We start from the raw sequence: 25,012 nt of genomic DNA, 5'->3' as shown, positions 1-25,012 counted from the left end.
ACTAACCAAACTGGAGCGAAATCCTGGCTCTCATGTCATGAGTAGAGCCTGTATGAACTTTCTCTTCAGCTGGATAAATTGGTATTAACTTTTTGCCACTGAGAACTTTTATATAACTTCAAAGTATTATTACTGGGCAGTGTTGTGCTTTGGCCAATTACAGTTTGCTCCTTACAGGAAAAGGGGGTGGCAGAGTGTGGGTGTGCGAGGTGCATGCTTTTGGATGTGGACACTTTGCCCTGCTCTCTTCCATGGGATCTACAGAAATCTCAAATGAAAGACAGATGTTTGTCTTACCAGTGTCCTTCTGCTCACTAGGACGTGAGTGTCTCCTCTAACAAGAGCAAGCAATGCTGGGCCTTGGCTCTTTGCTCAGCTACGTTTGATGCTGAGAACTTCAGAGAATTCAGAACTAGTATTAGCTTTGACAAAGACCTGCTGAGCATTCAATATATTATATTGATAGCTGTGTATCTTGCTCAGTTCATGGGTCTGACCTCAAACACTGTCACAAGTCAGTCTTTTAGAACTGAAACAAACTTGGCCCTGCTTGCTTTCAGATATTAGCAGCCTTTTTACCTTAGGTGTTAACCTCAGCTTTTTAACCTTGGGTGTTCTGGCTGCAGGGAGCTCTACTCCACTGCTCTAATTGCAAATCTGCTGCAAAGATCAGTGTGCTGACTCCTTCCTAACCTGTGCTGGGGGCAGTGCGAGCAGGACAAAGTCGATGCTGACACCTCATTTCACTTGGCCCAGGTTCAGGCTGTCAGCAGTCCCTCTGCAAGCAGATCACTGATTGTGCAAACAGGGGCCTCCCATGCCCCCTCAAACTTTGCTAGAGAGGATACACAGACTTTATGCTCACTTCTGCCAGGGCTGGAAGTCATCTGGCATGGCAGGACAGTTTATTCTTCATACGCAGAGCTACACAGCTTGCTTTTTCATCATGGAAGCAGTGAGTCAGGGTGACTTTATTTGGAGATGTTTGTGCATTTAATCTTGTCAAATCTCATGGACTGGGATGTTTTCTTGTCAAGCTGGCACATGTTTGAATTGTACCATAACTACTTTGTCCAGTGTTTCTCTTGGGAGAATCAAGAGGAAAACAGTCATGCTCTCTAGGCTACCTTGTAATGCTATAGTGATGTCCTGTCACAGAGCATGTGGATGGTTTCCCTTTGACGGTAGAGGAACAGTCACTGTTGTGCTCTCTGTTGTGTTAATAGGGGCTAGGGTGAATTGGGAAAAGTGTCTGCACCTGACACTCAGCCCACCTTTTAGTGATTCAGTAGAAGTGGGAAGTGATTATTTAAAAGAAGGGAGATACAGGAAAAAAAGTGTAATTGTAGTTTTGGTATTAACTGAGGACTTAGGAGACTGACCTTTGCCCTTTGATCTGCCTGGGTCTCAAGGTTTGTTCAAAAGTAGGTGCTTAGCTCTCATGAATTTTATTCTGTAGCAGCCTGCATCCACAGTAGCACTTAGAAGGTATCTATTTCCTGAGCCTCTCTTTACTATTAACAAAAATAAATGTTGCTCTACCCAGCAAGAAAAGGAAATTAATATCTGTTCAGACCCTTTGTGTATTCCCAGCTGCTACAGTAACATACAATGAGTCTTGAATGTCCCTGTGGACTTCATTAAATGTCTAGATTAATTAGCAGACTTTCTTTCCTGGCTCCTTTGCTTGTTCAGAGATAGTCTCCTGACAGCTGTCCTGCAGAGCTCCATTAAAGAGAGAACAAAGCCCAGGAGAGTAACACTTGCTGTTCACTGCTCTGAAACATCACCACAGCCTCATTTGCATCCCATGCCAGGACAAAAGCCCAACCCAAACTCTCCCCTTGTATGTCTCACTTGCTCTGGCACTTAAGGAACCTCTCCTGTTGGTGCCCAGCTGAGCAAGAAACATGTCTTGTGTGTGCAGTGCTACTGATCACAGCTGCATTCCTCTGTATGGAGGTACTTGGCAGGAAAAACAAGGTGGAAGTGTATCTATTCTGTTCTTAAAGTGATAGAGCACTACAGAGGGAAAGGGGGGAAAATTATCCCGAGTGCTGCATAGCTCCTTAACACACAGCATGACGTGGCACAGACCTCTGTTTACAACTGTCTGCTTGGAGTCACTGAGTGTGGTGGCGTTTTTGCACACAGTGCCTAGAGGATTGCTACAGATGTGATTCATGGGGCTGACTTTTTAGTCTTGTTTTTAGTGTATAATAGATTCTTACTAAAGCATTTGGGTAGCAGGATGACAGTGTAAATGCTAAGGGAAAGCTATTAATAAATGTGTTTAAAAATAAGGTCTTAGATAAGTATTTTAATGTTTCGTTTGGAGCTTTCATTTTTGGAAGGCTCTTCAATGGCATATAGAACTCGGGGCATTTTGCCTGGCTCCAGCCAGAGCTGAGGGTGTTCAACACCTGAAAACATGAGGCTGATTCTGTAAGTAAATTTAAGCATTATAGCCTCGCTTTGGTTTCTTCCCTCCTGCCCCTTTTTCATTTCACAGATGCACTGGGCCTGCCTCTTTCTTCTGGCAGGTTATTAACTGTGTGAGCTCAGACCAAGTACTGATCTGCATCTACAGTCAAATTAGGAGTTTTCATAGTGTCCCTTGCTCATTCCACTGCAAATGCATTATGTCTCCCTACGCCTCCCTGTGTTGTATGGCGTTGCTAAGGCCTCTCACAAAAGCAGGCAGTCACTATCTCTGCTTTGGCAGTGTTTCAGGGATGGGTGAAGCTGTCCACGAACACAGCACGGTTTTATTGTGAACTTACAGGGTGGTTGGGAAGCCATCTGCTTGCCAAAGCTGCATTAATGCAAAACCATTACTACAGGGATGTTCAGACAGAATTGTAAAGGGAAGAATTTTCTGTTCAGTAATTCCTGTCTGTTGTACTTGCATTCCCTGTTGAAAAAATGCTGCATATTTAAACATTCTCTAACATCACTGATGCAGCTTCTTTCACAACCTCCAGATAAGGGGAACGTGAAGAGAAAATTAATCCAAATCATACAGTACTAGGAGGACAAGATGAACATGATAACAATTTTATTCCATCGGATGTTTTTTCATGGCACAGGTTTCCTTTTGACAGCATGAAAAGGACTCAACAGACTTCACACAAAGCTGACAAGTCAGCAGGACTGTCAGTGGGTTCAGCCTGCAGAGAAAATGATCTTCTTGCAGACTCCCTGCCACCTAGACTCCATAAGGCAGGCTGGCCTAATAAATACTTTGTGCACCATTGGAATATCTGGCACCATGCATTTCACCAAGATCTGGCAAGATTATGCAATTACATTCTGTCAAGTCAGATCAGGCATGATACAGTCTTTATGCTGACTGGGAAGATGGGTGATACCTGATCCAGCATAAAATCTGCCTGGCTGTAAGATTTCAAAGCCAATTTAAACCAGCAAGAAGTGGGCATGCACTGGTTCAGCACTTCTCACCATGTAGCTACACCGATTGCTGGTCTGGCTTTGTTTTGTTCGTGCTGGTTTTTTTGATTAGTAGCAAGCATAGTACTGATTTCCTGTCTTGTGGAACCATAGCCACAGGTCCTGTGGTAGTGGAGTTCAGGTGGCATCGAATGGGAACAGTGAGATCAAGAAGGGCCAAAAATCCCAAAGCTTCTGCTTTGCACCAGATACCTCACAGCTTGCTGTTACTACTGCTGTAAATTGTGGCGCTGCTTTCAGCAATTCACCTCTTTCCTGCTGAGTTTTAGTCACTTGGAGCTTCTTTCTCATCTTTCTAAAGCTGGTGTTATCCAGAGATGAAAGATTTATCAGATTGTGCCACTCTATAAGGCAGAGTTTTATGGCAGTGTCCCTGTTTGTCAAGTGGGAGACTGGCTCTGATTGTCCGAGGACAACATCACAAGATGGGACAGCTGACACAGTGAACACTGACTACCTAGAGAGGGAACAGCTCTTGGGAGATGAAAAATGAATGCTGATTCCAGGGAGCTTATGACTTAAATTTTTATAATTGAGTAAGAGGGTTTTGAGGATTAGTCTAACTGGTCACAACAATGTCCTGCCTGAAAGCCCTTCAAAGTCCAGGGAAGAAGGCTTATGTCACTGCAAAACAAGCAGGCAGCCCACACTGGAGGGGGAGAATGTGCCAGGGAGGGGCAGGTGTTACCCAAATGTGACAGATGGCTGTGTGCAAAGAAGAAGGAAGGTCACACGATGGCCAGAAGAAGAAAATGAGGGGAGGGAGGGGGAAGTGGCACACCCCTTTGAGGACACACAAAGTGAGTGGGAAGCTGGGTTGGGTGGATGTTGTGAGATTCAAGAGAGTAATGGTGTCCTAGAGAGAGAAGGGTGCTGGGTAAGAGTATGAGAGAGGAAATAGCTGGGACTGGGTGGAAGAACAGTGATTTGAGCAAATTTCTCTCAAGGTGAGGAGCTGGTGGTGCCAGCAAGGAGAGGACAGAAGGGATGGGTACTGGATACACCTCACTGCTGCTCATCCTAAAGCACCTCTGTAAACAGCTGCCATATTCCTCTCTGGAAGAGGCTGCCTTCCAAGGGAATATAATGAGATTCCTGTAATGTGTATCTGTGGGTGTGTTGGGAAGTAGACAGAAGTCCTTTGGGATGAAAAGATTTCTTTGAATGTCACATGGCCTGATTTCTAGAGCACGCCCCAGCTTGCCAATCACTTCTGCTTGTGCCTATACTCAAAGAAATAATCTGTCCTGGAGCTGCTGATTCAGAGCACTGGGAGCTACATCCTCCTGCCAGTGCTCCGCATCTCCTCCTCCATACCAAGAACTAATGGAAACATTAAATACGTTTTGGAGGCTTTAAGGTTTCCAAAGCAAAGGCAAAAGGACTCCAAGTACAGCAGATCTCCGTTCTCAGCTAGCAACAATGCTAACATTTACATTAACCAGTACCTGGAGCGCCAGACTGTGTGGCCTTTTGCTTTCATGTTGTTTACTGCAAGGGCTTCAGGGTGGGGAAGAGACTGGGAGCCTGATGGGCTCTTGCTTTATGTCACTGGGAAGTGAACAAAACCTCACTAGGCACATTCAAATCAGGTGGAGTAAAACTGAGGAGAGCATTGTCCAGAGCTAAGTTTCCCTCTAACAGCCTATTCAGCTCCTATGAACAGACAGCAGAACCTGTCCCCATCTACAAGTTTATGTATTTGCCACTTGTTGACAGGTCTGGTACTTGGGCCAGTTCTGAAAACAATTTCTAGCCAGATTTTGAGACCTCAGAAGGCACCTGGATGCAGGCCAAGTTTTCCTGAGAAGTCAGTGCATAGCAGCATTGATGTGTAGCTGGGATTCCAAGGAAGTTTTTTTACTATAGCATCTAAACACAAACTGAATTCTCCTGTACTCATACTTTAAATTTTGGGAGAAATCATGTTTGAAAAGCTGGCCTGAAATGGCCACCAGTAACTGATAGCTCCCAGTGACCAGGAAACACATTCCTTCTCCATTGTTGCTCAGGAAGCTGAAAGAATGCATGATGGGCATAAATAATGCAAATTGATGAGATGCTGACGGCATGACCATCTTCCCTCAATGCAATAGATACTTAAAATATTTCTGGAGTGCACAGTGCACAACAAATGGACAAGCTGCACAGCTGTTCTAAAAATCAGACTTGTTTAGTAACATAAATTAAATGCTTGCTGTATGTTAATAGGAATAGAAAAAAGCACAGCCCTTCCTGTCTCTGCTGCCATTTAATCTTGTTCTTTTGTGCTACTTTTTTTTTTTGCTCTTCCAGCTCTGGAATTGCAAAATGTATCAGTATTTCCAACCCAAGTCATGGAGACAGTCCCTCCCTCCTTCAACACCAAACAAAATAATGGTTTGGTTTTCTCAAACCCCAAATATAATCTTGACCTTTTGTTTGTATGCTGCTTTCAGGTCAGAAGAATTAGGCTCATGGCTTCATGTATTTCTAGAAATAAGAACGAGAACTGTGCAGGTTTTCTGCTCATTTTTGTGTTGCTTTTAAGAGGAAGTGCAGACCAGTGTGCCTGTAAGAGCTGAGCATTTCAGTGGAACAGTATGTGTTAAGTGAGACTGTGATAAAATCAGGCAGGCTGGCAGAGCAGCTGTAATGGAGGTGAACTGGAAAGTCCAAACTAACCATTGCACTTTCACCCTCCCAGGCAGAGTGAAATACAGAATATAAGCAAACATCACCAGTGGGGAGTATTATAGCAAATATTTGAAATGCCTCCCTTTTAGAGGCTTTCAGGGTGGATGCCTTTAGTTTGTATCATGCTGTTGCTAGCACACGTGACAAAGCTCCTCAGAAAAAATATTTTTTGTTGCCACTGTACCCTAAACAGCATTGCATGAAGTGGGAGAACATTAATTCCCTTGGTGTTCGCCTTTCCCTTCCAAGCATGGCTATTTGTGAGACAGCCAGGCTGAGAGCTCTGCACTGCCCAAGACTGTTGCTATTAGCATTTTTCTTCTTGCTGTCAAGGCTGGTGAGTGACTAAGTGTCCCTGGTGCTGAAGCTGCTGGTCATTTGGGAATTCTGCTTTCCCAGGAGAAGGGCGCGGCTGGTGGGTAGGGTTTTTTTCCTTGGTTATGGGATGCTTAGGCTGCACTGAAGCCAGCAGAATGGAACTGGGTGGAAGGCCGGGAAAATGCTGGAAAAAAAGCCAGTGCAGAATGACACTGCCAGTCCTTACCTCCTGGCTAGGACCTTGTGGTCACTGCTAAGGCAGGAAAGGGAGAAGGCGGCAGAGAGAGGGTGAAGATGGAGTAAGTGTTCAGGATATATCCAGGAAGTACTACCCCAAAACAGGGATCAAATACAACTTGGCCAAGGTGTCACTGAACTTGGCAGACTTGGATCTGCTCAGCTCAGGGCAGATGTAGGTTGAGACAGATGGGCAGCAGAGCATGCAAGGCTCAGCCCCCAGGGATGGCACTGCCAGTGAAACGCATGAGTTCCTGTTGCCAGGTGGCTCCATTAGCAGGGCAGACTGCACAAGGTGATGAATTATGGGGAAGTCCTCACTGCTGTCCTGGCTCTGCTGTACTGTATGACCTGATCTGTGGTCCTCCCCTCTGTCCTCATTTATTTCAGTACAGTCATCCCCTCCTCATTTTTCCTCCCAGCAGGCTGGCCTGAGCTCATTATGTGACACCAGAACAGTTCTTTACAAATGGATGGCATTTCTATCATTATCAAATTGTCAAAGGAGACAAGACTGTACTGTTTTGGTACAAACACCTCCCCTATGGGCATCTCTGCAGCCTCATGCTTCCCTGGAAACAATTAAAAAAAATGACACAGAGCAAGGGACAAGGCAATACAACCATTAGTTCTTTAAATGTGGACATAGATTCATGCCCCAGTCTGTAAAAAAGATCAGAAGAGAAATGGCTGCCTTCCAGGCAAGGATAATACAGAAGCAGTGAAAGACAAGATGCTCTGGGCCAGGACATCCTGGAAACATTTCCCACAAAGCCTGTAAATGACACCTGTGTATCCTAGGGAGTCTAGCTGCCACACCTGTGACACCGTGGGTGCCCACCACAAAGTAGTGCATGAGCCAGGAGCTCAGTAGGTCAAATCAGCGCAGGCAGCTCCTTGGCTACACTTTTTACGAGAACCTGAGAGCAGCAGCAGCTGCTGTGTCAGTGCTGGTGATGTCACTGCATGTCAAAGGGATGTGCACTTCAGCTATGACAGACTCCATCTCCCTCAATTGCTTGATAGGCCTAAACCTGCAGCTCTGCTACTGGGAAACTTCATGGGCTGCTCTGTGGGGGAAGGGGGCTCTTTATGGTCATGCAGTCCTGGAAGAGAGCCAGCGTAGAGCTTTGTTTCCTGGGATTATACAGCATTCCTTGAAGCAAAGCTTGGTAGCCATCTGCAAAGCCCTGCTGCTAGCACTAACACCAGCACCCTGTGCTCGTGCACACACTGGCTGTGAAGGGGAAGAGACTGTCAGATCTGTCACCTTTAAAAGCAACAAGGCAGTGAGTTTAATTCAGAGTTGAGTGCAGACAAATGAAAAGCTTCAGAACCTGGACTTGGCCCCAGAATCAATCCTTTAAACCCTGTTCCCTTGCTCCTGCTCTTTGAAACACAGATGCAATAACAGGAAGAGATACTGCTTTGAAATTCAGGGGTATAAGGTGGCTCTCGTGGATTGCTAAACTTTGACAGCATGGTATTCTGCTAAGCTGACACTGCATAGATTAGCTAATGCTCCTGACTTCTAATGGGGAAGGAGACGGACTTGTGATGTTCCCACTGAGAGGAATTTCCTATTTTTAGAAATGCTGCTGGTTCTCATGGGATGGGCAGGCTGGGAAAGCCTACCACATCTTTTACATCTTTACTTTCCCCCTCAAATTTACAACAGAATGCTGCTTCACTATCTACTCTCTTCCCTGACTTTGCATCACAGGTACCCCAGTCTGAGGGTCTTAGAACCTACTACTATCAATGGGGGTAAGAAAAGCATTCCTGTTCTGAGCAGTTAAGAAACTTAAAAGTCTCTTGGAAAACCTCTGTAAGACTCTCTCAGGTATTGCTTCACTCCCAAGTGAAATCTGAGCAGGCTGGGAAGGTACAAAAGGAGCAGAAGAACTTTGTTGTGTCAGCACTTTTTAGCCCTGTCTTGTTTCCTGCCTAGAAACCATGTCACTGCTCTATCTGCCTCCAAAACCAACTTGCTGATGAGGTCAGCTGGCTTGTAAGCTTAGTGGCAAAGGTGCCAGCCTCACCACTTTTTCCTATTCCTCTTCCATGGGAACTGGGAGGTGAGTACTCCCTTTCAAACACCTTGAGATAAGCTCAAGCCAATGCCTGGCAGCAGCCCTTCCTAAACACAAGAACCTCAGCACTCTTTTGACTCTTCCTGTTCCCTGTAGACAGAAATTGCTGGAGTTGTCCCAGCCTCAACAAAGCCATGTTCATCTAAACCAGATGAGGATCTTGTCCTGTAGCTATTGCAAGGTCATCTGGCCTGGCCCACATGATCACTTTCAGCCTATCCTGACAAAGCATGATCTCACCTACACTGTACTTTTAACTCCTGTGATTAAATCAGTTGACAGGTTGTGACAGCCCCCTTGTCTGGCTGGAGATACAGCAGAGCAAATTCCTGGGGTGGCGGGATGATCAGGAGATGGCTGTACTCCATTGAGAGTTGCCTCCTGGCAAAAGGGTCGAATGACCAGACAGTGTAGTCACAGGGTCAATGTGACAATTTTCTGCCATAAGTGCACTTAATTGTGCTAGGGGCAGAAAAGTTGTCCAGGAAGAACCTGTTCCACATGCTGAGACAGGCCTCCAGTTCTACAAACAGGTATAGTGTGCAAAAACGTATAGAACTGGGACTCCCCTTTAGCTTCCTCAGCTGTTTCCAAATGTTTGCAGAGGCACTATTGGCTTGGGTTAAGGTACACCAGTGACCTTCCTAACAGTGCACAGCTGTGCATCAGCGTGTTCTGGCATTGCTGGCATTTATTAGAGTAGCTGCAGGAAGCATAGAATTGTTTAGGTTAGAAAAGATCTTTAAGATCACTGAATCCAACTGTAAAGCCAGCACTGGCCTCAGCCCATTGATCTGTCCCATCAATTCAGATCCCTCTACAGATTCCTCTGCAGAGTCATCCTACCCTCCTTCAGCAGACCAACACTCCAGCCCAGCTTGGGGTCATCTGCAAACTGGCTGAGGGTGCTCTCAATCCCCTTGTCCAGATCATTGATAAAGGTATTAAACATGCCTGGTCCAGTGCTGAGCTGGAGCACCATTGTGACTGCCTGCCAATTGGATTTAACTCCATTCACCACTACTCTCGGCCTGGCCCTCCAGCCAGCTTTTCAGCCAGGGAAGGGTGCACCCATCCAAGCCCTGAGCAGCCAGTTTCTTCAGGAGAATGCTAAGGGAAACAAGGTCATAGGCTTTACTGAAGTTTAGGTAGGCAATATCCTCAGCCTTCCCCCCATCCAGGAAATAGGTCACCTTGTCATAGAAGGAGAGCAAGTTGATCAAAAAGGACCTTGCCTTTCATAAGCTTGTGTTGCCTGGGCTGATCCATGATGATGATCAGTTCCATGACCTTTGCCAGCACCAAGGTCAGACTGATGGGCTCTAGAATGGGATACCAAGGCCCACTGGAAAGCTGACAGAGAAATTTTTGCAGAAAGAGCAGCAAGAAGTGCCAGTCTATTTTGCAGGGGGGTATTTTTAGCTCTGTAAACAGATGAAAAGTAGGAAAATCTTGCAATATATGTCAGGATTTGAATTAGTGAGGAGATTTGGAAAAGGAGCTTGAAATGGGTTCATTTTGACTCACACCTTCTTTTCGTTTTTTTTTAATAACAAAAATATTTCCTCCTAAGCAAGTTTCCTTCACTGTGATAGTTTCACAGAACTGTTTGCTTTAGGTGGCATTTTTTGACTGGAAAATGTCTACACCACATAATACAAATTTTTTTTTTATCTCCACAATACTTTCTGCTGAGGGGAGGAATGCTTGCACAGCATATTTTTCAACCTTCTCATGAAGGCTGGCACACCTTGGAATTTCTGATCCCCTAGCAGGGCAGAAGCCCACAGTGAAAAAGGTTAATGTGAGTTTTCAAGTAACTGTAGCTGTGCTTTATTGACACTTCTTTGCTAGCTAAGGTTCCTGTGCTGGAAAATACCAGCAAAACAAGTAAGACCTGGCTCTGTGCAAGGCGGCTGCTCATTTAAAAGAAAAAAGTAAGTTTCCAAGAAAAATTTCAATGCAGAAGTGTCATAAAACTTGGAAAGCCATGAGTCATCTGAAATCTTATGGGACAGAACATGGAAATACAGGAAAGGCCTCAGCACTCTGGGGTAGAGCCTGTGCTGCTGAAACTCAACTGTGCACTGTTCATAGGCAGTGTGCATGAGAACTGATCTTCTCAAACCTGAATGCTGAGATTACTACCCTTGGCTTTCTTCCAATGAAATGATGCATAACTCCCAGCTTTATCTAAGGAATCTTCTAGAAATGCAAGCTATGCCACCGTCACCTTACAGAGCAAGAAAGTGACCACAGATGTTAGGTTTGAAGTATAAAGATGTTGCCCACTTTAGAGAGGGAGTCTGAGAGTGACCTCAGAAGTTCACTAAGAGACTCTGTGCTATTCATCAGCTCCATTTACAAGGGTCTGTAGTGACAGGACAAGGGGGAAGGGCTTTAAACTGAAAAAGGGTAGGCTTATATTGGATACTAAGAAGAAATTCTTTACTGTGAGGGTGGTGAGGCACTGGCACAGCTTGCCCCAAGAAATTGTGGATGCCCCATCCCTGGAAGTGTTCAAGGCCAGGCTGGATGGGGCTTTGAGTAACCTGGTCTAGTGGAAGATGCCCCTATCTATGGGAGGGGGTTGAAACTAGAGCATCTTTAATGTCCCTTCAAACCCAAACTACTCTAGGATTTTACAATTTAGTGTTCACAGGCTTTCCAGATTCCCCACTGCAATGAGCAACTTGGGTGCCACTGGCTCTTAAACCCAATCCAGTCCTGCACTAGATTTAGGAAGCTTGGACAGTGCAAGCAACCAGGTTGATTACAATGGGGGCCTTGGCTATGGATCATCAGTAAGCCACTGAATGCAAGTGTTTCTGCAAAGCAGATAGTTATTACTTGACTCTGATAGAAATCTCTTCCATGGGGAAATACTGGACTGTGCCACAGGTACTGCTGACCCTGTCAGCAGCCTTCCCTGAAAACATTTAAATTCTCTGCAGATCAACAATGTTCCTTTGGTCTCCATTTGCAAAGTCACGTTGTAGTTCTGAGAGGCTCTTACCACTGCTTTTATCCACAGCTTGTCTAGTTTGAAGTGAAACTCATCTACAGTTCCTCTGGTTTTCATTACTGTCATTTAGAAGAGAACTGAACTTGGGACTTACCTCTGCTAATTCTCTGCTTTTCTCCAGAAAGGATTCCTGGTGTATCAATGACACTGATGCTTTCTAATACGGGATTAGGTAGCTGGGCACAGACGAACCTGTGTAGAAAATAAGTATTTAAAAAAAAAGGCAAAACATACTTATGATGTGCTGAACATCACAGGCAACATGGGACAAGCCAGACTCTGATCTCTAAAGTCTTCAGTTAGAAACTGGAGCTACTGTTACTTAAAGAAATGAGAAAGAGGAAAGTGCTTAGTTCTAGTTTCCGTTTTGCTGCCGCTGGAACATGGGTCTCAGTCATGAACTATGACAGGTTTTTTATATAGGCCCCCAAATTGAAATTATGAAAACATTTGGGTTTTCATTTATATGCTGTTTAGATTTTAACAAGAAGTGGTACTTGTTTTTCTTTGCTTAAGCATTCCCCTGTAGAGTCCTGAACTCAAGTGAACTGAAATAACTTCGCTTAAAAAAAAAAACAACAGCAATGCTGTAGGACTTTTGTTCTCTTTCAAATCTGGTCTTAAACAGACAAAAAGCATGCTATTATTGCACCATGGAAGTACTAAAGCATAGGCAGCATGAGATCTCAAGAGGTTGCTTAGTCTATCATCCTGCCTCAAGGCAGGATCAATCAGGTTGTCTAAAGTGTTCTTCAAATCCATGACAATGCAGACTCACCAACGTTTTCTGGGAGTCTACTCCATTACTTAATAATCTTTACAGTAAAGCCTCTTTTTTTAATGTCTAATCTAAATTTTGTATGCTACAATGCCACTCAGTCACAAACACAGTAGATGTGGAAAATTATTTACTTTCCCCTCTTGTCACAATGTTCACTATTGTCATCCTGCTCCTCTCAGTCTTTCCTCTATAGAAAACAGTTTGGTAGTTGTTTTTTTCTTTTTCCTATCTCTTCCAGTTCTCTCTAGCTGCCTTTCCAGCTCATTTCTAAATCCCTGAAGACCCTTGAAGCCTTCCTTTGGGTCCTCTCAAACTGCTTCACATATTTCTTCAGGCATGATGCCACAAGCTGACGTACTCCAGCCATGGCCCTGATAGTGGTGAGCAGAGTGGATGGATTGCTCCTTATCTCTTACAGATGACAGTCCTGTTTATACATCTCAGTGACATGTTTGCCTTTTTAACAGCAGTATGACACTGTTAACTCACATTCAGTTTGTAATTCACTGCTCCCCGCTCTGCAGCTCCATTTACGTGTAATTGCTCTTTAGCTAGTTGTTCCCCATCCTGTATCTATGCAAATCACAGCCTAAGAACAGTCACTTGTGCTTTGTGGCTGCAGCTCATCTATTTCAGTTGCTAGTAACAGGAAAGGACAGTGAAAGCCTATCTGCTTCTGTAGCTCCTGGTAGCATTTCATGGATAGCCTTTTTGTGATGGCATTCCAGGCACACAAGCATATGTGTGTGTGTGTGTGTACATATGCATATTAATAGAGTGGTGTGACATCCAGGCACAAAAAACATGTTCCTGTGGGAGGAGGCAGAACCACAAAGGATGGGGGTTGGCAGAAGGACTACTCAGTGCAGTCAAGGCAGATGGGGCCCTGCAGTGCTCTGATGAGTGTCTGGCTCTGCAGAAGCCCCTGCATCTCTGAACTCCTCCAGGCTATGCTACAACCTCACCCCAACTGTTCTGCTTGTATGACTCCAAGGAGATTCTGACAAGAGTGAATCCTCACGGGTTAAAGAGTGTCTCCTCCCCAAAGCTGTCAGCTATTTCAGACCACATATTACAGCTTCCCACATCCCCAGCTTGGCAGGTGGTAACAGGGAGCATTTCTGAATGTGTAATACCTCATATCAAAGAGGGGGACTGGCTTGATTATCCTGTTGAGTGCCAGGCACAACAGCAGAGAACAAAAGGCTCAGGAGGTCATGTTATTCCCTTGTCCTGCCAACCCAGGTTTGCTCTCCATTGTTACAGCCCTGAGTATTCCCTGTGCTGTAATATTAAATGGGGCAGGGGGATTTTCCACTGGTTTCTCTAGGAGAAGTACTCCACAGGAGATTTTAGATATAAGGTCAGAGGCCAGCATGAATGAGTGCTTTCTGGCTCTGTAGGCAGAGTTAAGGCTGCTGCCTTCCTGTTGTGCCAGCAGAACTGCAGGACCTCAGGGAGCATGACCTAATTCTGTTTGGGGCCATATGAAGGGAAGAACGTGGTGCCAAACTAGAGTTTCACCACCTCTACAGGCAGAGCATAGGGCTGAAGGATCAACCTGTTATCCACCTCTCCTGCTGTTCAAAACACAAAACCAGGACTGACTCCACCTTAGCTTCCCAAAACAAACTTTGGGGATGGGGGAATTCTTGTAACCTAGTCAATTTGATATGAAAGTAATGGGCGAGATTCCTGATTTTGCTCCAGGCCCTTGGTGCCAAACAAGTCTTCCTGATAACAAGGTGCAACCTCTAATCTCTCTGGAATCTTCCCAGAGGTGGGGTTTGGCCAGCCTAGTTGGAGAAAGGAAAGCAAGTCCTTCTCTCAATGCCCAGGAACAACCTGAGGCAAGAAGAGCAGACAAGAGACAGGATTCTGCAGATCTGCTGTCTTCCTTTCAGGCCTGAGCAGCCCTATCTCCCAGGTATGGGTAGGTGCTCCATCTCCTGGGAATGGAGGGAGGATACAGGCTCTGAACAGCACAACTTGCTTGTCTCCCAGCCAAATCCTGACTATACCAGTCTTCCCCTGCTTCTGGAAAGCAGCAGATCCCAGTCTCTGCTGGGGAGGGAGTCCCAGCTAAGGGTGGATGCTCACTTCTGGACCAGCAGGCTCTGCACCCCACAGGACACAGTGCTGGCGGCTGCCACCTCTCAGCCAAGACCAGCTTGGCCTGTGTGAATGCTACTGCCTCATGTTGCTGCTCCTTTTCACTGATGCTCACAGTCAAGTGTTACCTTTAACCATCCATGGGCAAAGCAGACTTGCCCATAGTCACTCTTATCTTGGCTTAGAGGTGTGGCTCCTGGAGACTAGCTCCCTTCTGCAAATTTCTTGCTCACAGCCTCCTAGCTAAGGTCATGACCTTGGCATATACATGGCAGCAGCAAGAGATGTGCAAGGCAGAGATAGCTCTGCTTGTCTCCAGCAAAGAAGCCAGGCCCACTGGAGAAGTAAGTGTGGGTGGCTTGATCTGGTCCAGTGGGTGCACCAGGGACTTACATCTGCTCAATTTCCGGCCCTCTGCGTCAACTCTTGCATGTGTTTAATTTCCTAATTAGCTGGGCATTAGCATCTGCATTTTCAGCACTGTGATGCTCACAGAGCTGAGCTAGTCCCCCTTAGTGTCTCCTCTGTCAGTTTAGAAATCATTACCCCCTCTTTTTTCATGTCAGCAAGAGAAGGTTGTCATTAGCTGCTGTGGCTACTCCCTGCATCACTAGAAGGACTGCACTTATGCTGCTGCTGAATCACTGCTGTGTCCCTCTGCCCTGCTGAATGCACAGGGTTGACTCCTTCCTCAGGAGAAGGAAGAGTAGAAGAATCACAAGAGCACAGCATGATACAGTGAACTGGGTTAATGCATGCAGAGATTCCTTGCTGTATCAGGAGCAAATTGCATTCAGGACACATCCATCAGGCTAGTTCAGAAGTGTTTGTTTTTTGCCCCCCATGCCTGGCCTAATGTTCCTTCTCTGCAGTGAACTGTCTGCCAGCTGTGGCTGCTCTTGGCTATCAGCTGAGCTGCTCTGAATTATGTCCTCTTCATCTGCGATCTCTGCACTCCAGGCAAGAGGCCTGTTGTTTTCTTAGGGGAAATCACCTTTCTGCCCTGGTGTAGGGAGTGGGCAGTCACATGACCTAACTGTTGGTCAGGTGCAGATGTTCTGGGCCCTACGAAACATCAAAAACTTCTCCAAGTCTCTCCGGTGCAGGATCATATTGATGCATTTGAATGATGGTCCTGTGCAGTGATCAGATATTGCTTCCAGAGTCACCCTGAGGCACTGTGAGGTTCTTCACACAGCAGTGACTCCAGCTAGGTCCCTCTCCTGCCGGCAAGCTTCTCCCCATGCTTCTCTGCAGGTCCATTCCCTGCCTCTCTGCAGCCTACACCAGCACTCCTGTGGTCAGTGCTGCTAGGAGATGCTGCACCCTCTGGACAGTCATTCTCTAAGCTCGAAGATAGAACTGGAGCCAGAGCCCAGCCCAGCTTTCCTGGCTCTTTGGCTGAGCAACTGCCATGTTTCCAGTGTCTCCTACACTGTGTTAGCAGGGAAGGCGTTGATGATGGGTGTAGTCAGTTTGTTGCCTTCTGCAGCACAGTTTGTGCTCATCTAGGATATGGGTGTGTGCTGCTGGCTTCCTGCAAGGCCTAGATCCAAAATCTCCCTATGGCTGGGCTGGGTCTAGGGGATGGAAAGGTTATAGTCCTCATGACACACAGCCACTGTCCAAACACCCTGCTACATTTTTTTACAGGAAACACATTAGAGTGGTCATCAATTTGAGGTTGTATGTGTAAGGCATGGGAACAGAGAGAGCCTGGTTTTGATTGCAAATGGAAGAAGCTAGAAATACTGAAGCGGGGGAGAGCAAGTGTAATGAAGATATTTACCTCTAGTCTCCTGTAAAATGAGCTTAGGCTGTGGTGTCGTTTTTGTTTTGTTTGTTCAAGTAAAATGAAGGTTTGTCCCACTTGAATTTATCAGCCCTTCAGTGAATGACTTACGTGCATCTGGTAGGACTGGATTGGCGTTGCATCAGCCATGTGGATGGGAGGAAAAGAAGTGCCTTATCCCTTTACATTACTCGCTATGCTGCTCATTAGGTTATAACTTTACTCTGCAGAACAAGGGAGTTCTTGAGTACTGACCTGTTCAAAAAGGCATTGCCAAAGGCATTGAGTTTCCTGAACGGTTTTTTGGGATCCACCACCAACGCATTTCCAGGAACGATTCCTTCCACATCTCCTTGCATAACTGCTATAAAGGAGTCAGTTGTAGGCTCTGGTCCAATCCTCATCCCTGGGAAATCCTGCTCCAGCAGGTACCTATAAGTCAAAAAACAGGGTGTGGGCATGAGACATGAGCTGCCTAAGTCCTAAAGGAGTTGTACTGAAGATTGCAGCGCAATTATGAAGCTCAAGAGCATGGATCCTTCTGAGACTATTTTTAGCACTGTCACTGAATCGTTTGATAAATGTCTTGGTATCTTTTCTACTTAGGATCTCAACATTGAAAGCTCATTTAAGGTGGATTAAGAAATTGAGATGATTATAGCTGCTGGGAAGAGATTCTCATCATGTTGCATCATTTTGTGTACTTCAATCCTCAAGACATTTGGAACAGACTTAGCCCAGTGAAGTAAAAACAGCAGTTCACTGCAATCACAGAGTTAATCCAGAAACCCTACTGGCTCTTGGTGCCAATATCAATTACTTCGCTGCTGCTCATTTCAGCAGACTCATCCAACTAATGTGCTTAGCCCCCAGTCCAAATCAGTTGCTTAAATGCCAGCTTCCCCTGCACTTGACTGAAGTCTCAGTCTCTGTCCTTGTGTGCTTCTGAAATGCAGCTACAGGTCTGCACTACAAACTGCTCAAGCATATTGAGCGCTACGCATGTGGGTGGGGGAGTATATTCCAAGCTATGCATCAAGCTAGATAGCACAGTAAGTACAGCATCCTATATTGAAGGTAATTTGGCAAATTTCAGGGAAAGATAGTCACCCATGGGGCTGTAGGACTTTGAATAGGACCCTGGCAGCATATACTAACTTACCCTGCCAAATTCAGGGTGGGTTAATGCTGCGTGCATGGGACAGTTCCCTTTGGCTCATGGAGGTGCCAAATGCCATCACTGAGGCCAGGTCTGTGTTTGTGTGTTTGGATGCAGAAAACCACCTGCTGAAGCTGTGCTGAAAACTAAGACCATTACATCCATGTGGCTTGCAGAAGGTAGCTAGAACAGGTCTAGCCCTCAGTATGAGATGGTGTCAGAGGGACTTGACAAGTGATAAGCTCTGGCTAGTTACATGAAGAATAGAATGACTACCACACTATGAAGGTTAGTGTAATAACATGTTGCTTGTTGCCAAAGGGTAGCTGGCACTTCCTCTTCCATTGCTTTGACCTAATCCTTAGTAGGTAGAAAGATTATTACAGAATTGCCGTGGTGTTAAAAGTAGATTATGGGGATGTGGAAAAGGAAATAGGAGAAGGACTGGAGATTTTTTTCCTGACTGTGACTGATATGTCTAAGCACCAGAACTGGTTCACTCAGGTGAGTCTTAAGTGAGGGAAGTCCCTGTGTGAGGGACTACAGGACCATTGACATGAAGGCCTGTGATAACTTTTTAGGAGTTCCTGCTTTCACTGTCATTTTAACACAGGTAATCACTATCCAGTGTTTAAGAAGCAACAACAAAAAAATTGTGCAGGCTATTTATTGATACCGTGTCAGTAAATATGTCTTCAGTTCCCAATGGGCAAGGCCAAATCAACTGGATCTAGAGGTAAAACAACCAAATGTATACCCAGGACAAGTCACTGCTACTTATCTGGTTTGGTACACACTCATGCTGCAACAAGAATACCTCCAGAAATGACATCCATAATTCCCTTAGGAGCTGACCACACCTCCTTTACTGGTGTATTATCATGTATTTTCTAGTATCTTTTGTCCAAAGTGACTTCCAAGTCCCATGCTCACCAGAAGTGACTCTTCTTAACTGCAGAACTCTGAGATGCAACAGCAGCTGTTGATCAGCTCCTAAAAGACCTGAAATAATCCAGGAAGAGAGCAGCCCTCTGACCTACTACACTAGGGTAGATATATCCTATTTATCTAAACCATACAGGGGTTTCTCAAACTTTCCTATAAAAGTGGGTCATTACTTAAGCAGACTGCAGGTAGTGCTGGTGTGTGCCACCTCTCTGGCTGGCGATTACAATACACCTTCCTGGCAGCTGTAGTAACTCCTCTCTAGCTTGAAGCACCTGAGAACAAGGTAGGGCTGCTTCTCTCCCACCAAGGGCTCTGTAAACTGTCATATGAATGTTCCTGGCTTAATTCCCTGGAAAGCTCTTTACACTGACACAACTGTTTGCTAGGTTAGAAGCCACTAAGTCAGACTCTGGAAACCTAAGTTTGTGCCTCCTAGATGGCAATTCAAACCCTAGCCCCTGATGGACATTGCTGTCAAGCCAGTGGATTTATATAGATGGGAATTCACTGAATCCATAGAAATAAATGTTTGCATCCTCCCCATGCAAATACTAGAGAGAAAAGAAACAGGCAGTGTTAACAATTGTCAAATGCAACAAGTGAAGTGCTTTTGAGAAAGGCCCCTTACTCCCAATGTCAGGTTGCAGCCTTGCTGTAACAACCACTGTTTTTCTTTTTTACAGGCTTGAGATGCACGTGTAATATGACAGCTTCTGAGCAGAAGTAAAAAATAGTTGAAGGGGGGTGTTTTGTTATTTATAAACAAAGCTTCCCAGAAAGTCTAACCAAAAGTCCTGTGTGTAATAGCAACACTCCTCCAGACAGCCTGCTTGGAAGAATTTTATCACAGCTCTGCTCAGCTAATGTTTCAAAGCATTTCTGTGTTTATTTCTTGTGTAAGAGTCAAAAAAATACAAAGCAAAAAATCCCAACAAAAGCACAAAAGAAGTAGCTACACACCAATGTTATTGACTTAATGTGCAACAAGTGGTAGGAAACCAGGGAGATGAAGATTGGACTGCCCACTATCACAGCATCTATTTTAAGTGAGGCCTCTCTGGGAGATTTGGGTACATTGTGCAGCAGGGTGTCAGCAGCACAAGAATCTCATTGTGCAAAGCACAAATACAAGGGGTTGTATTGACACTGCCTGATGGGGGGAAGCACTTCTGCTCTGCAGTGACACAGCCTGCCCTGGCTACCAGAGGCAAGCTAGAGAACACATGCAGCTGTCACACTTGTGGGGATTTCTGGGAGAGAGGAGCAAACAATAGCTGTGGAAAACACCAACCCTAGCAAGCAATTTCCCCTGCCAGTGCTGCATGCCTTAAGCTGAACGGCTGAACACCTTTAAAAGCATGGGGGAGTGACCTCCAGCCAGGCTAGGGAAGTCTGCAGAGTACCCCAGGTAGGAGGGGAATAGGTTTTTTATGACCAATCTGCATTTTAGAGAAGTGTCTGGAGCCGGTGTGTGGCTGGAAGCATCATGCTGTTTGCCCATTGCAGGCCTGTTCCTGGTAAGGGACAGGGCAGGAAAGCAGCTGCATTAGTGCCAGCCCAGCTTGGGGTCCCCTTTCCCAGGCAGATTTGGAGATGGGTAAGGAGAGGCTGGGCTCGCTGGGCAGGAGTGCCGCAGGATGTGGGGGAAGGGGCTGCCTGCCCGTGATGAGTCATGCAGGAGCCCTGCAGGATGCCGATGAGTGTGGCAGCAGAGGTGATGGCGAGCGGGAAAGGGAAGAAGGGTAGAGCAGAAGGAAATGGTGACAACAGCCTGATGCAGGCAGAGATGAAAGGTTCAGGGCCGCACGGGGAAGGCACACCAGAGCTCTGAGTGTAGCCTGTGACAAAAGTATGGAGAGGCCAAGACGTGTAAATGATTAGCTGTAGGAGGAAGGGGTGGCTACACCAGAAAAGCAAGCTATGTTGACAGTCAGTAGGGCTCTGGCAGGCTTGTTTATTTTATTAGCAGGATGGCTGGACTCGAGCCAGGATTATTTTTAGAAATGATCAAGGAATCTAAGTTAATTAGGAGAGTAATGTTCTGTCCTGCACTCCCACCCTCTCACAGGAAACATAAAAAGCAATAACGTTATAAAGGCAAGCTCCAGTGAGATCCTGCTGTGGCTGTCAGATATTCCCAGGTAGAAGTGTTGCCTTGCCCTAACCAGCACTGACTTTCAGTCCCCAACCCTGTGGAAAAGCATCAGCCAAATACATACCAAGGAGAGAAATGGGAGTGAGCACAAAGAGATGATACAGCAGGAAGCAGGAATGGAAAAGCTGCATTAGCAACACCTTTCACATAGCAGAGAAAGGCTCAGTTCTGTGTCCTGGTAAGCAGAAAAGGGAACAGACTGGTTCCACTGAAAACAAACCTGGCTCTGGTCTCGCTTCACTGGCGCTGACCCACACAAGAATGTTTCTCACTGCTGACCTTGACTGCCTTTATTCTGCCATCAGCTCCTGACGAGAGAGAAGCCTCACTGCAAGATGTTGCAGCTTAGGTGCTTCAGAGCCTTGCACTTCTTCCTTGTTTCACCTCAGATTTCCCAAAACAAGGAAAAAGGTTTGGAAGACGGACATTCCTTAGGTAGGTGACTAAGGGTCTTTTTTTTTTTTTTTTTTTTTGGTAAGGTGTCCTGGGATCCAGGTAAACTGGGACTGAGTTCTTTCCACATGATTGTTTAGTGGCATTAAGTCATCTCCCTAAATTGCATGGCAGTACAAGCAGGATGCAATTTAAGAGTGGAATTGATACATAAGGATAACACTAATTATCCCCCATCCTGACAAGATTATGGAAGGAATGTCCAGAGACTGTTTCTTGCTTCACTCTAGTGCTAAGACATAATGGTTGTCAACCCTCCCACTTCCTCCCCCAGCCCCCTTTAACCCCTCCCTGCTCTCAGCTTTAGCTCCCACTTGCCTTCCCACAATAACTCTGGACGCTAATCTGGTGCTTATCCCAGCTCTTTAATGACCAGTGCCTGCAAGCTCACGCTGGAAGCCTATCACGAGCAACACGAGGTTTTCTGGTCTTTGACTGGGAACACACTGGAGCAACAGACTCTCACAGTTCTCCTACTGTTAGAGACCCTGGGCTTCTACCAGAGTTCTCAACTTTCACCTTCTTAGTTACTATTTTGAAGAGAAGACTGCCTTTTCGGAAGGCCTTCTCAGGTCCGTTTGGTACTCCTGTGAAGCAGAAGCTTCCAAAACTCTTGGTCACTTCTGCTTGACCATAGTCTCATCTCAGCCCTGTGCCCAGAAAAAACTGACAGAAGAGGACACAAGCTCAAGTGAAAAGCAGCTGTCAGAGAGGCTCAGATCCACTTGCTGACAGCAAAGAGGTTGTTGCTGCCACCCCACATGAGCTAAGCCTCAATCTTCTTTTGCCTGGACCATGCTCTAGGCACCCAAACTTTCTGCAAAAGAGGCTGAGGCTTACAGAAAAAGGACTCCCCTGAATAGAGAGGGGCAAAGGCAGGAAGTCTCTGCTAACAGTATGCAGGTGAGACTGCAGGGAAACACATGCTGGCAATCCAAAGAAAAGAATTAGGAAGAGATGCTTTAGTTAGACAGCCTTATCAGGAATTCAGCAACCTCCTCGTGGTCAGGCTCTGAGTGTCTGTAACCCAGACGACCGAAAAAGCTTTTCAAAGAGGTTTGGTACCAAGTCACAGAACAAAGATTTGGGTTGGCACCAGGCAGCTGTGCCATCCTCTCTATTTTTCCCTTTGCAAACATGTACAAAATACTTCCTTGGGTCTTTTGCACCCCTTCACCATCCACCTGACCTTCTCATATGAGAAAAACCTTTTAACTCCTAAACTTTGTTTGCCAGGTACATGCCAAGGTAGCAGAAATGCATTCTGTTCTTGGCTCCCGACCAGGAAATTTAGCAGCAGGAATATTACAGCACATAAAAAAAAAAAGCCCCTGCATTTCTCAAGGTCACTGCCTTAGAGGTACAGTCAATTTGATTCACCTCTCTCTACTCTCTGCAGTTCCCTCCTTCACCAAGAAATACTGGTAGAACAAAGGGCTGGCTGCCTGTGGCTCGCGTCCAGATTTACACTGGGGTAATTCCACAGATTTCAACACAGCCACGCCAGAAAAAGGCTGGAATTTAACGCTTAGCTTATGAATCACATAGGAAACACAGACAGCGCAGCTTCAGCTATGATCCCGAGGGAAAGGCTGCTGCAAGCTGAACTATCAGCATGGCTGAACAGAGATTCCTGCAACCAAGTCCAGTCGGAAAAGTTTAACCCTCTCTGCGACAGTGTCACATCATCGAAATGAAAGAGCTGCTGGCAGCTGCTCTTTCTTTACAGTTCGAAAGGAAATTGCTGCTCCCAGCATCTCGTCTGAGCAGGACACAGTTAAAACAGGGCTTTACTTCTGGAGCCCTGAAGAGGGGCAGGTCTCTCTGTGCACAGGCACACACGCTGCTCTGAGCGGGTTCTGAGTGTTGTCTGGGACAATGCAGAAAAAGACGGATGCAAGTGTCAGACCACCTGCAGACCGAAGCACTCCCTTTAAAGCTGCCTCCCCATTCAAAAGCTACAGCAAACTGAAAAGAATGGCTACTAAAAGGGTCAGCCTGGGCAGTGCAGGCACGGGAATGCCCGCGGGCTTCCCAAAGCCTTTGCACTTTGAACGGCCAGGAGGGCCCCAGTGACTCACATCTCCACACTCCTGACCTGCCTGCACTCCTCAGCCCTGCCCTGGGCTACTTTTTGCCACGTCGGTGTTCCATGGGACATCTCACACCACTCTGCGCTTGTGAAGGAATGCTCCACGTTTGAGTGGAGGTGACTTTTCAACGAAAAGCTGTTGAGGGGACGCGAAGGGGGTAAAAAAAGGGTTTTTAACGCATAGCACGGGTAGCAGAGACACGTTCTGCCCCACCCCGGTCCCCGGGCGTTGAGGGTGCAGGCGTCCCTGGGAGGGGGAGCGACGGGCAGCTGGATTTTACCTGATGAAGGTGGTCTTCCCAGTGGAGTACTGCCCCACGAGGAGCACCATGGGCTTGTTGTCGAAGTCGGCATCCTCTAGGGCGGGCGAGTGGAACTCGTGGAACTTGTAGTGTTCTTCCAGCGGCAGCAGCTTGGTCTTGTAGAGCTTCTTCAGGCCATCGCTGACCGTCTGGAACACCTCCGGGTCCTTCCTCCGACGGTCGTCGGTGCCCAGCCAGCTGAACATCTTGTGGCCGCCTGACGCCAGCTCCGCAGCGACCACCGGGGCCGGGCTGGGCTGGGCTGGCTGCGGGCGCGGGCTACCCGCGCATCCCCCTCAGGCCGGCCGGGCCTCACTCCGCTCCAGCGCCCACCCGCGAGGGCCGCCCGCCCTCACGCCACCTGCGCCGGCGATTTCAGCCAGAAAGCAGTCCCCGCGGGAGGCTGAAGGAGCGGCTCGCCCGCGCAGCCCCGGCCCAGCGGCACCGGCGGGCACCGCCTCCCCTCACGCCGCCGGCTCCCGGCGTGGGCATGGCGCGGAGGGCCGGCCCCAGGAAAGGGGCGGGCGCCGGAAGTCGGCGGTTCCTGGCAGGCGCCGCCCGTTCTCCCCGGCGGGTGAAGCCGCACCGGGCGCCGCCATGTTGGACAGCGGGGAGGGCCGGGTCCCGCCGCGCCCCCTGGGGGCCGTTGGCGGGATTTTGAGCCCGGCCGCCATTTTATTCTCTTCCTCTCCTCGCGTCGAAATAAACCTAAAAAAATCCACTGAAATGAGCCCTGCGAGTGCAAATCTGAGAGGGAGCCGGCTGTTCCTGAGCACTGCCAGCCTCAGCTGGCTCTCCAGCCTATCATAGAATGGGTCAGGGTGGAAGGGATCCCAGTTGGGTCATCTGCTCCAAGCTCCCTGCTCAAGCATGGTCATCCCAGAGCACATGGCACAGGATTGTGTCCAGATGTTCTGGAATATTTCCAGTGAGGGGCAGTCCACAACCGCTCTGGACAACATGTTCCATGTGTGGTCATCAGCACAATAAAGAAGTTCTTCCTCGTGTTCAGGTGGAATTTCCTGTGCATCAGTTTCTGCCCATTGCCTCTTGTCGTGTTGCTCGGCACTGCTAAGAAGAACCTGGCTCCGTCCCCTTGAAACCCCCACCTGAGATATTTATACACATTGATGAGGTGTGCTCTCAGTTGTCTCTTGGGCTATTCTTTCTCCAGCCCAATGATTTGGCTGCACTGCTGCCCCTCACTGCCTGGGGCTCGTGGCTCTGGCTGTGCCTGGAGGAGTTCTCCATCTAAGCAGATGAGACGGGCAAATTATCGGCTGTCCCCACTCCTTCGTTCCTCCAGCAATGAGGGGTGATAGGACAGCCACACAGGTTTTCCAGGAGTAGTCTGAGGATCAGCTTGTCCTTGGTGCTGGCCGTCAGCTCCTCTGCCAG

At 47.0% G+C, this 25,012-nt stretch overlaps 1 protein-coding gene across 1 annotated transcript in view; it reads right to left on the bottom strand.

Annotated features, from left to right (window-relative positions):
• EHD3 (EH domain containing 3) overlaps positions 1–24,121 on the bottom strand; it is a 30,303-nt gene extending 6,182 nt beyond the window's left edge. The window contains exons 1-3 of the mRNA XM_032103257.1: positions 23,594–24,121; positions 16,761–16,937; positions 11,915–12,012 (exon numbers count right to left, since the gene is read on the bottom strand). Of these exons, the coding sequence (XP_031959148.1) occupies positions 11,915–12,012; positions 16,761–16,937; positions 23,594–23,820 (502 nt within the window). The 5' untranslated portion in view covers positions 23,821–24,121. The remainder of the gene's footprint in view (positions 1–11,914; positions 12,013–16,760; positions 16,938–23,593) is intronic.
• Positions 24,122–25,012: the final 891 nt, after the last annotated feature.

Source organism: Corvus moneduloides, chromosome 3 (assembly GCF_009650955.1).
Source record: "Corvus moneduloides isolate bCorMon1 chromosome 3, bCorMon1.pri, whole genome shotgun sequence".
NCBI lineage: Eukaryota > Metazoa > Chordata > Aves > Passeriformes > Corvidae > Corvus > Corvus moneduloides.
The sequence above is the reverse complement of the archived record's forward strand: the minus strand, read 5'-3'. Positions and strand labels throughout refer to the sequence as shown.